This window comes from Thalia democratica, chromosome 1, assembly GCF_965202585.1.
Source record: "Thalia democratica chromosome 1, ktThaDemo2.hap1.1, whole genome shotgun sequence".
NCBI classification, from domain to species: domain Eukaryota; kingdom Metazoa; phylum Chordata; class Thaliacea; order Salpida; family Salpidae; genus Thalia; species Thalia democratica.
The window spans coordinates 50,936,715-50,950,702 of record NC_139165.1 but is presented as its reverse complement, the minus strand read 5'-3'; the positions used below and the strand labels follow the sequence as shown (position 1 = coordinate 50,950,702).

The 13,988-nt window shown below is 27.4% G+C and overlaps 1 protein-coding gene across 1 annotated transcript; it reads right to left on the bottom strand.

The window, feature by feature from the left end:
- Positions 1–3,881: 3,881 nt before the first annotated feature.
- On the bottom strand, positions 3,882–13,613 carry LOC145837266 (cationic amino acid transporter 4-like). The gene is made up of 13 exons (XM_082945073.1): positions 13,527–13,613; positions 13,208–13,367; positions 12,920–13,071; positions 12,605–12,791; positions 11,544–11,655; positions 10,792–10,929; positions 9,104–9,225; positions 8,782–8,870; positions 8,173–8,387; positions 7,795–7,847; positions 5,406–5,800; positions 4,775–4,883; positions 3,882–4,066 (listed from the first exon to the last, which is right to left on the bottom strand). The coding sequence occupies exons 2-13, from the start codon at positions 13,365–13,367 to the stop codon at positions 3,882–3,884; spliced, it is 1,917 nt and encodes a 638-aa protein (XP_082801199.1). The 5' UTR covers positions 13,527–13,613.
- Positions 13,614–13,988: the final 375 nt, after the last annotated feature.

Genomic DNA, 13,988 nt, shown 5'->3' with positions numbered 1-13,988 from the left:
ACTTTTGTTTCACAGAACTATACAGGTTTGAAACAAAACAATTGTTTAAAAGAATATTTTTTATTTTTTATACCGTTTGCAAATTTAAAAATATATTAAAAAACTACTGTACTTCTTTTTTTTGTTTAACTTGAAGGTTAAAAAAAAACCTTTTTAGTTTTTATAAGAGTAAACTTTATAAAATAAATACTAACATGTAGTTATTACGGCCATAACCAACAGAGTTGAGATGTTTCGCGCCATCAATAATAATTAATAAACTCTACCGCAATATCAACAACAACAGCATCCGAGACAACCTATGACCGGTTTCGTCCTAAGTAGGACTCATCAGGCAGGCATAGTCGCGTGAAACCGCTGTTGACATCTAACCAAGCGTGTTTAAGTACGAAGTACTGAAACGACCATTTGTGGGCAAAGGCCAGTCTAATGATTCATAGTTAGGACGAAACCGGTCGTAGGTTGTCTCGGATGCTGTTGTTATTGATCTTGCGGTAAAGTTAATTAATTATCATTGATGGTGCGAAACATCTCAACTCTGTTACTGATGGTCGTAATAACTACTACTGGTTAAAACTGATCAAACGAGCACAGACTATAATCTCACAATAAGCTGACAATGTCTAGACACGCCCCTGCGTTTGGCTGTGAATGATTTAGCTGTGTCAACTTTTTCAACTTTGCCTACAAACGGTCACTTCAGTACTTCGTACTTTAACACGCTTGGTTAGATGTCAACAGCGGTTTCACGTGACTATGTCTGCCTGATGAGCCCTAATTAGGACGAAACCGGTCATAGGTTGTCTCGGATGCTGTTGTTGTTGATCTTGCGGTAAAGTATATTTTTGAATATATAATTTTCACTGGTAATTACACTAGCGTACCTAATGTAGACTTAAGTCTAATAAAAAATGCATGTAAGTCAATACTCTATGAACAAGGAAACCTGTTGCACAAGAAGAAAGCAAATAACACAAACTCTTTTTTATATGTAGCGCAGGGATCGTTTATAAGTGTAGAATTTGTTAACTAGTAGGACTTTTCATGTTAGACCGGTTGAAAAATATTTTTGGTTTAGAAAGAGTTGAGTTGTACAGGGACGGATGGTATTGCTGTACTGCCTAATTCTTCTAGCTTTAAAGTCGAAAAGTTAAAAAGCAAACGCATGCCTTTTTAAAGTCTATGGGTTTACGGGTCACTGTTGAATCACCAATGATGACAACTGACTACCAGGATGTGAAGCTCAACTTGTATGGTATCTCCTATATGCTTTATAAAAGGCAAAACACAAAAAAGTATTAATAAAAATGCTAGCCACCCAAAAAAAATCATAAATCATATACCAAATACAATTAATGAACGTTTAGATAAAAGATCAATAAACGAAGAAAACTTTTTAAAGACAAAACACGATTACAAATTAATAATGAAAAAATGCGGTTACAATGATAAAGCTAACTTTGAAAAAACGGAGCAAAAAAAAAAAAACAAACAAAAAAATAAAATAAAACGAAATACGATTTGGTATAATTCACCAGTCAGTAATTCAGTTAAAGCAAATATCGGCAGAAAATTTATAAATCTAACAAAAAACATTTTAACAAAAATAATCCACTATCTTTTTATTTTGTTTCGATTTTAAGTAATCTTTAACAGATATAAAATGCAAGTTAGTTATTTGCATACTATGTCTCTGTTAATACGTTTTATTGAAACATATGTACTGTTATTTTTAAATTTAAATATTCGCAATAAACTACATATAAAAACCAATACATATTTCTAAAAACTATATAAAATCAATGAAAATTCTATTTATTTACATGTACGTATTTGGTTTTATTACACATCGTATACTGGATTAGTTATTTGTATTTACGTTGTTATTTCTGTTTATATTGTTTATTTAACGATAAAAAAAGCGCACAAAAAGTTTGGTCTAAGGACCAGGTGTACAAAGGAACCTTTCGGTTTTGTGTGTGTTCGGTTTTGTGCGTACTGTTGACAGTGACTTAACAGTCCTATGAATTTTATAGCAGAAATTAAAAACATAATAATAATACGAATATTTAAATTGAAGAGATTAATTTAATCACATAACTAAAAAATATTAAATAAAACTAATCTAATTCAGAATCAATGTAATTGGCTGCAAATATGATTTGAAAGGGGGCAATTGCCGTTCGGAGAATATTATTTACAAGGCATCAGTTAGCTCTGATTCTGAGAAGAAGTTCTATATCAGCTTCGTTTAGAAACTCAGTACAGATTTCAATATGCTAACCATTAAAAATATTTTAAAGGTTGTGTGTGAAAATGAGACTGAGATTTCAAAGTACGTTTGTGACCTAAAAATCAAATACATTGACTTTAGAATACCTTGGAATCACAGCCAATAGGAGCACAGCCAATAGGAGATGGTAATCACGGTGTCTTTAGGCCGTGCTTAAAAGAATCAACTGCCGTTATTTATGCGTTGAAAAAAGAGGGTTGCTTAAATAAATGGAGCAAATTCATATCGTCTTGTCGACATGTGAAAAATATCTTCTTAAAATTCAAGAAATTTAAAAGTATTTAGTGTTATAGTCACTTATCTGTAGTTATGTGAATCATAGTCGTTTTTTATAGAGGGAAGTTTATTTTTTGCACAGAAATTTTTCTTCCAAAAAATGAAATAATTACGTCACTATCTTTTTTGTTTTTTGTGTAATAATGTTAAGTAAAGTGCAATTAAGTTTGAATTACAGCTCAGAATAAAAAACAACTTCATTGTTGTTATGAAACATACGTACTGTACATTTTAAATTCAACTATTCGCAATAAACTACGTATTAAAACCAATACATATTTCGAAAAACTATATAAAATCAATTAAAAATTTAAATACATATGTACATGTACATATTTGGTTTTATTGTACATTTATATACTGAATTAGCTATTTGTGTTCAGGCTGTTGTTTTTGTTTTGTGCGTATTGTTGACAGTGAATTAGCATTCTTATGAATTGTGTAGCAGTAATTTGAAAAATAATAATAACAAGAATATTTAATTGGTTTAACTCTTAAAAAAATTCGAAAAGCTAAACTAAAACAACTTAACTTGGTTTTATCTAACATTATTGAAAATTTACCAAGTTATTTAAAAAATTGGGTTGAAATACGATTAAAACCATTTTTTTAGTATATAATTTTAGTTAAGTTTAAAGAAATAAACTTTTTTTTGCCGGATCTGGAATTTACATCCATTAGAATACTTTAAGTGAAAACGTTTTTATTTAAGATAAGAACTAGTTACATTATTCTTAAAAGTTGAAGGTTAGAGAAATAGTTCTGTCCTGGACATCACATTAAACTGTTGTGGTGTACGACTCGATAACTAAAAGGTTTTTTGTACAACAGGTCCTTGAACCAAACTTTTTAAGCGTATTTTTTGTCGTTCAATAAACAATACTAATATTACTAAGTTAAAAAATACTTTACAAAAAGTATTTCTTTTATATAACTTTAAGCATTCTTATAAAAATTCAAATGACAATGAAGTAAAAATAATTTTATTAGACTGATTGTAGTTTTTAATTATTTATAAAAGAATTAGTTTGTTTTTGTAAAATACAACTACGATAAATGATATTTTTTTACATAACTTTTGTCGAGATTTTATCAAAACGAATCCTAATTACAAAACAAGGTTTCGCACTGTGTGGATCTTTAGTTATATTTAAAATGTTTTTTGAATAAAATATAACTGCTTTTTTAATTTAAAAAAGAAAGAGGTGTCATCATTTTTAATTACCCTATTAGAAAAAAAAATAGTAAAAAAATCTTAAAATTTCAAAAATTGACTGTATTAAAAACATCTATCTAGAAGTTTATTAAAAGGCTATTCTTCATCCGAAACTATAAGTTGCTGTTCCATAGACGGTTTTCTGACCAATTTATTCATTACATTGTTGCTTGTTGTATTTTGGCATCTTTTTATTATCGCATCCCAACAGGTTGTTACTTCTTTATGATCAGGATTAAGTAGGCTGTAATGATATCCATATAAAAAGTACACTGCCATACCTAAAAATGTCAGTTTTAATTTCAAGTATTTAAGAAGTAACAAAAGTATAAATGCTATAAAAATATAGATGGTCCTGGACAAGACGTAAAAAGGTATCAAAGTGGTGTGTGACTCGGTAACCGAACTTTTTTTTTGTACACCAGATCCTAGGACCAATATTTTGAGCGTTATTTTTTGTTAAAAAAGATATATATATACCTGTTTTATACTATTTAAAACGTACGCTAGTTATTTTTTGCATTTTGTTTATTTATATCCGTTTAGTTTGTTTTTTAATTTACTTCAAGATTTGTTATAGTTATTTGTATAAAACTAAACACTAGTTACTCTACAAATTAATAAACAAGACAACAGACATACTATAAAAACATTAAAATTTTAAGTTTGTTTTATCATTAACATGAACACTTTAAATAGTTTTATTTAGTGATTTCATTTACTACTTTAGATTTTATTAATACATATGATAAAACCAGAAAAGTAGACTTATACATAAATAGAAAAGTTATAATTTGTTTAAACTTATATTCAGTTCGTATACATGATTGTTTTTATAAAATATTAAAATGTTGGAGGTATTTATCGAAAAGAACTATTTTGTATCAAATTATAAGTAAACATTTTAAATTATTCTGTACTGAAAATAATTTTGACAATAAAATTCAAAGTCTTATTTTATCTTACCATTAATAGTTAAGTATACTAACCTACAGCTATCCATATAACAAGACGTAGCCAAGTCATTGGTTCTAGCTTTATCATCAAAAATATGTTGACTATTATGCAAATATAAGGTAGTATAGGAACAAAAGGAACCTACAAATTTTATAAAAAAGTGTTAAAGCGTTAATAGTTGTGTAATAGCACATTTTTTGTGTTGGTTTGATAAAAGAATTAAATTAAATTCAATACAAGTCAGTTGATAAAAGCAAAAAAAAAGAAGTTTTTTATAAACTTAAGTGGTAACACTTGTTAGACTTAGACAAAAGGTTCATTACAACATATTTTTTCTTAAAACTTTAAGTTTTGGTTTGAAAACTTTCCTCAAAATTATATATAGTATCTAATTATGTTAAATACAAAACATAAAACAATGAAAAAAAAAGTCTAAATACGAACTAGGAATATAAGTTGATTATAACAATGAACAAAAGTTTTTAAATAGGTAGGCTACTACATGTTTAGAAGATACAGGTAAATATTATATAGATTAATAGGATATATCATAGCAAAATATTTTTTTAATATAGCTTTGGATAAATTAAATTTTAGGAAACCTATTTTTTTAAACAACAACTTAAAAAAAAAGTTTTATGAACTTTTTGCAACAAAACTTACATTAAATGTTTTTACGTCTTCAGAGTTTTTATCCGTTTTGTTTTGATCGTGGGCGCAAAGAATAAAAAGAAACCATGCAGCGGATGCTATTGAAACAATTAATGTTATCCACGCCAGCCAGGATCCGTTCTTTAAAAGTTCTAGTCCGTAAACAATAATCAGCATCCCGACAGTGGCACAACCTACCGATGTAGTCAGTGAAACTAGTATGATGTCATCAATATTGCATTTAGATAACAGGCTTGCAAGTCTTCCCTCGCTGTAATCATCTTTTAGTTTAACTTTTTGTTTCTTGCTTAAACTTTCAGCAGACGTTTGCACGGGTCTTTCAATTTGCAGGTTGTTGACCAAAAGTGAAGTTTCTCCAAACATTCTTTTCTCGTTACTAGCTGCTGCTTGATAGTAAAAAATAAATAAACTATAGTGCAATATATAAAACAAAAATAAATAAATAAAATAATAAAAAATTAAAGTTCACTCTTGTAAAATTTAATGCTGTTCCACTAGAGCAGCTATTCTTAACCTGGGGTAACTATACCCTTTGGGGTAAATTCCCTTGTTTTAGGGGTAAATTTTGTTTGTTACAAATTATTTAAATTAATGTTTGTTAATTCGACTTTTAATTTGTAAGTTGATATTTAACTGTAACTAAATTTAAGGTAAATAAGCTCATAAAATTTAGAGATTTTTTATACTTAATAAGCTTAAAATAAAAATAAAATAAAAAATCCTGAAAATTATACACTATTTTGTACATTAAGGGGTAAGTTTGGCAAGAAAGGGGTAGATTTGGTAATAATCTTCCAAAATGAGGTAAAACATGAATAAAAGGTCAAGAACCGCTACACTAGAGAACTTAGTTCATTCTTTTGTAAAACCTATACGTCTCCACTAGAACACTAACTTAATTTTAGAAAAAAAAAGGATTTAGTTTTAATTTTAAGATTTAATACAATTTTTACATTACTTCTTTTTTTTTAACTATTAAACTTGTTATATTTATATTAACTTAAAAACTTAAGAATCTACAAACATTAATAAGTTTAAGCTGAAAATGAATGTATATGATATAAAAGTATTTTCATATCAAAAATCAAGTATTACTATAGCATTTTTTGTAATTTTGAAGCTGTATTTCGTAACCTAAGTAAGACTAGTGTATGAAAAAAATATCTATGATTTGTTAAATTCTTCAACTAGTGTGTTTTTATAGATTTAAACTATATTCTAGCCATTTAAAAATCTCAGGCCAACTTTTCTAGAAAAAAATTCTCGCAGGCCGCATTATACAAAAAATGTCTTCCACAGACCGCACTTATTTAAAATAGTTGTACTAATTAATAATAAATTACAATCATAAACAAAAAAAAAGTACATATATTGGTTTAGTATCATTTCCAACCCGCAATCACTTCTAACCCGATCATTTCTAACCTGATCTTTGCTAATCCAGTGGTTTACTATCACTATTACCACTAATCCTTACCCGTGGTCGGTAAGCGGTTCCTTTTGTACGCTTGTTGAGCGGCGGTTGTAGCGGTAACTTAAACAAGTTAACTGTAATATAATGACGCTTCGTACAAAATTGACACCTGTGCAAAGCTGTCACTCGTGCAAAATTGACCCTCCGTCCAAAAGTGACTTCGTGCAAAACAGACCCGTCTCAATTTTTTCAGTAGAATACAGGATGACTCGTCTTTTAGTAGAAACTGAGGACCATTTTCAAAAGAGAGAAATCTATTGGAGTCAAAGTCTAAACTTAAAAAAAAAATTACTGATCAGGTTGTTCCGGTTAAAAATGATCAAGTTATATGGAATCGGCTTAAAAATGGTCGGATTAGATGTGATAGCGTTAGAAATGATTGGGTTAGAAATGAATGCTAGTTAGAAATGTTCGGCTCCCCTTGTCTAGTGTTAGTCATTATCAAACTAAGAGCCTAACTTAAATTTATTCCCTTTTTTTTAAATTTTATAAGTGTATGTTTTTAATTGAAAGGTACAAGGTACGCGGGCTGCAGTTTTATTCTTTGCGAGATGCATTTAGCCAGCGGGTCGCAGGTACAAAAATATTTAATTAAAAAAAAAAATTCGTTTATGACGTTAAAAAGTATAATAAAATCTTTATCCAAAAAAACATCTTTGATTAGCTCTCTGAAATGTATGATAAACCTACTTTATTTTTATTTTCAGCATTAATTTAGATAAAAGTTTTTATCTCTACATAAAGTACAACTAAGCAGTTATTTATGTGTCTAAATCTAAAGTATTTATTACCGTAAATAGGATTTTAGAATATCAGTTAACAAAATAATCCTGTTATAAAAATTGGCCAGTAAAAAAAACTTAAATGAGTTTATCAGATTTATATAAACAGTTTTTTATAAGTAACCTGGTTCTTCATTTGTAGCATTTTCTTTTGATTTTGGGTAAGAAGGTTCGTCGCTAAACGAAAGAAAAAAGATTAATACTTTGATAACAACTTTCAGTATATCTAGCAACTTAAAAAAAAATTTAAAACTATACTTCCTATAGGTTCACTTAAGTTCAATAACTTTTTATTTACTTATATATTTTTTATGAAATACATCCATTTAACTAGAAAACAGTTTTTATGCAAAATTTAATTTTTCAAACAGCTTTGTGTTTAAACACAAATAAAAGTTGTTACTTACACATACGTTCTAAAAGTTTAGTTCATTTTATAAATCTATTGAAAAATAATTATTACAAATTAAATGTCACTAAATATGCAGGTAAAAGTAGTAACTTTTTGTCAATATCAACTGGAAAAGGACTGTTTGATAGTTGTACAAGTGAAGAGTCGTCAACAGCACCGTAACGCAACAATATGACGCATGCGGCTACGAACGAATATGACGTAAGCGTTCCGATCGACATGAACTGCACCAGAGTTTCCAAATCGAACAAAGTCGCCATGCCTCCGCATAAAATCCCCGTCAGTGAAACAGACCACAACGGGACCTTATTGCAATAATTATAAATTTTAATAATTATAATGTTTAACATTTGCTTTTAAGTATTTTTTCAATTTCAAAACAACATCTTAAATAAAGGTGTGTAAATTAAATATTTTATTTACTACCTGGTTTCGGTGACAAAAAATTGCGATCTTTTCAAGTATAACAAAATAATAAACACCACATAACAATGTTGCTTATCTATAATGTTTTTAAAAAAGTTATTCATGTATGAAAACCTAAACAAAAAACTAAAGTGTTACATATTCGAAAATTCAAGCTTATCAGTGTATAATTAGGTAATAAGTACTAATTTTAAAACAAATTGAATTTAATTAATGTAATGTAACATCTCAAAAACAACATCTCAAAGAATAAACGTAAATGTTTAACTTCACCTGTGTTTTGTAATTAACTTTAGCAAGTAAGGGACAAAGAAGTCCATCTTTAGCAATAGCATACAAAATTCTTGGTAAAACAAAAAGACCTGTGATTAGTTTTTAAAAGTTTTTTGAGTGTTTTGAAAGTTATAATTACACGTGTTCGTCTAAAAAATATCAGGTAGTTTTAAAAAAATGTTTAGATTCCTATATTACTTATAAGCACTAATGTGTCTTAAGTAAACTATAACATTTAGAAAAATGTATTGAAATTTTATAATTTTCGTAAATATTTGTTTTTAATGACTGTAAAATAATTTCGAAGATTTTACGTGCTCACCCGAAAACATGCTTGTTGTCATAGTGCATAATGCCCCACATGTCACAACAATCTGCGCCCATTTCCAGCCCTCGTGATGGGAATAAACATCTGTAAAAGCTGATTCCGGTACAATTTGATTCCTTAAAAACAATTTTCATCATCAAGTTTTAAATTGACTAAAAACATCTACTTCATTTTTTCTTGTAGTACCTCTTTAAAATAAGTATTTCCGGCAGCTTACATGATTAAGACCAAGCTCAAAAGGCTTAAAACTTATAAAAAAATAAAACTTGTATATGTAAGATACATATAGCTACCTAAACTATATTTTTAGACATAGGTTTTTCCCAAGTGCTAACAAATTTTTATTGCAGGTGTGTTTCTTAAAGCTTAATTTACAACACACAGCATTAAATTTCTTGACTAAAGGTACAATAAAAACAAGTAAACCCTCAATTTTCTTTTTAGCTTTGGGAAAAAAACTAGTTGATAAAACAGAATTGAAAGTAAAACAAAATTTATTTAAACTAATTATTGCAGAGCGCTTGAAGTTTATTTTAAATGTACTTAATAAAAGAAGTCTGTGAAAACCGTTAGCAGGCAGGGCTATAAAATGATTAAGTTTAAAATAATTTCAATACTTATAGTTTTTTTATATCCTGACTAAAAAATAAATTATGAAATAGAAAACTCATTACTAGTTTCCTCAAAAATTTTAAATTAAAACATTAATTTTGTTTAGATTAAAACTTTAAACAAATTTTAAATGAAAATTCTCAAGTCAATGTCCAGCAAGCTTGCACAATAAATAATTTAGTAGACAGCTATAGAGATTGCATAAATTATTCATTTATATTTGCTATCATCCACTTAATCTTGTTTTTGATCAAAACCAAAGTATGTCCTGTATAATTAAATGATTTCACTAACACAATAATTGCGCTTCATCATAGGCTTAACAATCATTTAAAAAATACTAAGCTTTTAATGTTTAATGGATATTTTTTTAGATATTGTTTAAAATACTTATGTTATAATTTATTCAAAAAATTAAAAGTTACAACTAAACTAAACTAGATGAACGTTTTTTCTAAACACAGTTTTAAACCCATTTAATAGTATTTTGTAAAACTAGATTTGATTAAAATCTCAATGGTTTAGTTGTTTTACCGTAACATTGAATAATATAGGTTTTATAGAAGTATTACTTTAAAAAATTGATGAGTATGCTGTTAAAAACTTAAAATTGAGCATATATTAAAGTTCCTAAAGTAAATATAAAGCTATACAACAAAACAATTTTAAAAGATACGTTATTAAAAAGCATAATATAAACAGCATAGTCACCTTAGTTTATTATTATTTTAATCACCTAAGGCATATTGTAAACTTATAAAAATTCGTTAACATTAATAGTGTAAATGTTTTTAATTGCTTATATATAGTAAATTGTAGAGTGACATTTTTAAAAAATGTAGTGTCTAAATTAAATAAGCTTATTACTAAATATATTTTTTATAAACTAGTTACAACTTAAACTTTTATTTGATTTTTACTAAGTACAGATATTTTTACTAACTAAGAAATGTAAATGTTTACCCATAGTTTTCCTTTTAAAGTGTACATATAATGCAATAGAAAGTCGAAAACAGTTGAAGACTTTTGGTTAATTTGTTAAAATTTATCATTTTAATAAAACTTATTACCAAGGAACCATTAGAGTAAGAACAGCAGATACTCCAATGTAAGAAATTGTGACGGTAATTAAACTTATTGCCAATGCTATTGGTATATCTCTGCGTGGGTTACGAGCTTCCTCACAAGATGACGCTATAACATCGAAACTAAAAACAAAAATAATCTAATTTTAGTGAACTTTTTCAGGTTAGCAAATATTTTTTAAACAATCTAATAACTTTGTTAAAAACTCAAAATAAATAATTTAATGATCACTATTTTTTAAACTGTTTAAATAGTTAGTATACTTTAGCAAACTAACATTTAAAAAAATTAAAAAATAAAAGACAACATGATAAATTTACAAAAAAAAAAGGTTTAAAACATGAAAAATAAGGACAAGTTAAAAATTTCTACATATTTTAGCTTCGTATTAAGTTTTGGTTTTTAAAAATCACTATGAATTTCAAAAAAAAAAATATTATTTTTTTTATATCTTTGTTTCGAAACAACTTTTTTTCAAAGTGATTTACATTTAAAAGTACTAACCTGAACTTAAATTAGGATAGTACCTAAAATTAGAATACAAACTTGTTTTGAACGAACTGAATTTAAAAGTATATATTAAGAACTTTGTAAACCTCTTAACACATTTTTAGTTATTGCTTAGTTAAATATCGACCCTATAATTCTTTATATTTAAGAATTAGACATACATTGATTAAATAAACTATTACAAAACTTAAATTTGATTAAAATCTTTGAAAAAGCTAAGTATCACCCGGCATAAGCGAAAAAACATCTTGAAGCACCGCTTAAAACACCAGCAAATCCAAAATGCCAAAATCCATCCTCTACTTTAGTCCAGTTGTTTACATCGGCTAAGCAAAAACCTTAAAAAATCGAACTATATAGACTTACCTTCATTTACTTTATAAATATTAATAAGAATAATTTGTAACTGTGTAAATAAAATTCAGGAACACATTTTGAAGATAAATGCACAATTAGTTTATTATAATTACCCGATACGTTAAATGTTTTTTTTAAGTTTATTTGGCCAACTAAGTTTTGCTCAAAGAAGTCGTCAGTGCTTAAAATAAATCTCTAAAAAAATATTTTAGAGTCATGCTAATTAATAAATTATTTAAAATATGCAGCGAAAGTAAAACCAGAAAATATTACCAAAACAAACTACTATATTTAGATAAAAGCTAAATGACTATTTTACTATCTAACTATCAAATAAAACTATAAGTTAGGAGTTATAAGTCACTAAAACTAATTTATCGTAGTTAAACATTCATACTTACGAATTAGCCATTTCAATATTAATGGTCAGCTTTAAAATCACAATTTGTGTAGTTAAAAATTAAATAAAATCTAAGAAATCTTCTTAAAACTTTAGTATCTTTTTGTTGCTTTGTAATTTGAATTTCAAACCTAGTTTTCAAAATAAACTTAAAAAAAAACACTTGTTGTCAATATATAAAGTAGTGACGTCCAATTTTTTTAAACGATTAAACCTATAAGGCTTTATGTATAACAATTCAAATTAAGCTGAGTTGTATAAATAAAAACATTATATTTATTTTATTTAGCTTATAAAATACAAAATTGAGAAGATCAACAAAAATAAAGGTATTTTGTCGTTTAAGTATATAAGCTTACCGTTTTGTTTACAATATAAAACATTAACGTGCATTAAACATACTACACTAAAATTAGTCGTTTTAGAGTTTAAGTGCAATAACGGTCCTTAAAAGTACTAGAATGTTTAATATCTTAAAAAGTCAGTTAATAAAAGTTGTTAATTTCTATGACTTACAAACAAAAGCAAACCTGTTATAATAATGAAAAGAACAACAACCATGTTGATAAACATGAAAAGAAGATTAAACTTAGAAGACGACTCCGCTCCTAAACCGACAAGGCAGCACAAAATTAGCACTACTGCCAATGCTACCAAATCGGGGTACTCTCCAAGAGGCCGGTGATTTTCGAGAGACAGATTAGCGATGAAAAATCTCTGTGTAGTTATTATTTAGAAGAAGTTACAATCATACAAAGATGTAAGTTATGATAAAAATTGACAGCAAAATGAAATATTTTAAAGAAAATAATGTTTTATGGTTAGCTTTTTGCAAAAACACAAACTTTCACGGGATAACCCATCACTGCATCTATGTAGCCGCTCCATGCTTTAGCAACCGATGCAGAACCAACGCCATGTTCCAAAACCATGTTCCAGCCCATTAAAAATCCCCAAAATTCACCCATAGTAATGTAAGTAAATACATATGAAGAGCCTATTTTAAAGTAAGTAGTATATTAAGCACTATTTTTTATTTAGAAAATTTTTAAATTGTGTAAAGCGTCTTATAACATTTTGTAGAATTTTAATTATTTGAAATAATTACACGTATACAGTGCAATATAAAAAACCTGTCGAAGGAATTTTAGAACCAAATTCAGCGTAACATAGAGCAGACAAAAAAGCAGCTGCAGACGCTATCATGTAGCTCAAAATTACTGCAGGGCCAGCCGTATTTTTTGCGACAGTCCCAGTTAAAACATACAGCCCTGCCCCAAGCATTCCACTCATCTAAAAAAAGAAATAAACCGAAGTAAGTTTGAAACTTTAATTTAAAAACAAAATTAGAAATATATATGCGGTGTAAACAAATTAAACTGATTTTAAATCTAATTCTGGTCATGATATAAAATTTCTTATAACTTAAAAAAAAAAGTAAAGTTAACTTACACCGAGTACCGTAAGATCTTTTACACCAAGACATCTACGAAGATCTGTATTAAGATAACTTTCATCAAGAGGTTTTTTTCTGTTTATTCGTTGCAATATATTTTTTATGTTTTCAGGAAAAAAAGGCATTTTTAGTCATAACTTTAACTTTACGTAATCAAAAACGTACTACTGGAAAACAAACATATTTTTACTGGTACTTAACATCCACTTTAGCTTTACTTAGAACTGATTCTAACATAAATAAAACTTACCTATAATACAAAGTTTAAATAATAACAACGTATTGATTTTTAAAATGGTTTAAAAAGGTTTAGTAAAAACGTATAACTAGCTAAAAATAAAATTGTTTTTAAGGAACGTTTTTTTTTTATTTGAGTTTTCTTTTAAATTTATTTAAAAGCCTTTCAAGTCGGCTCTGGGGAAAATGATTAAGTTTATACAATCATGTTATTTTCTATA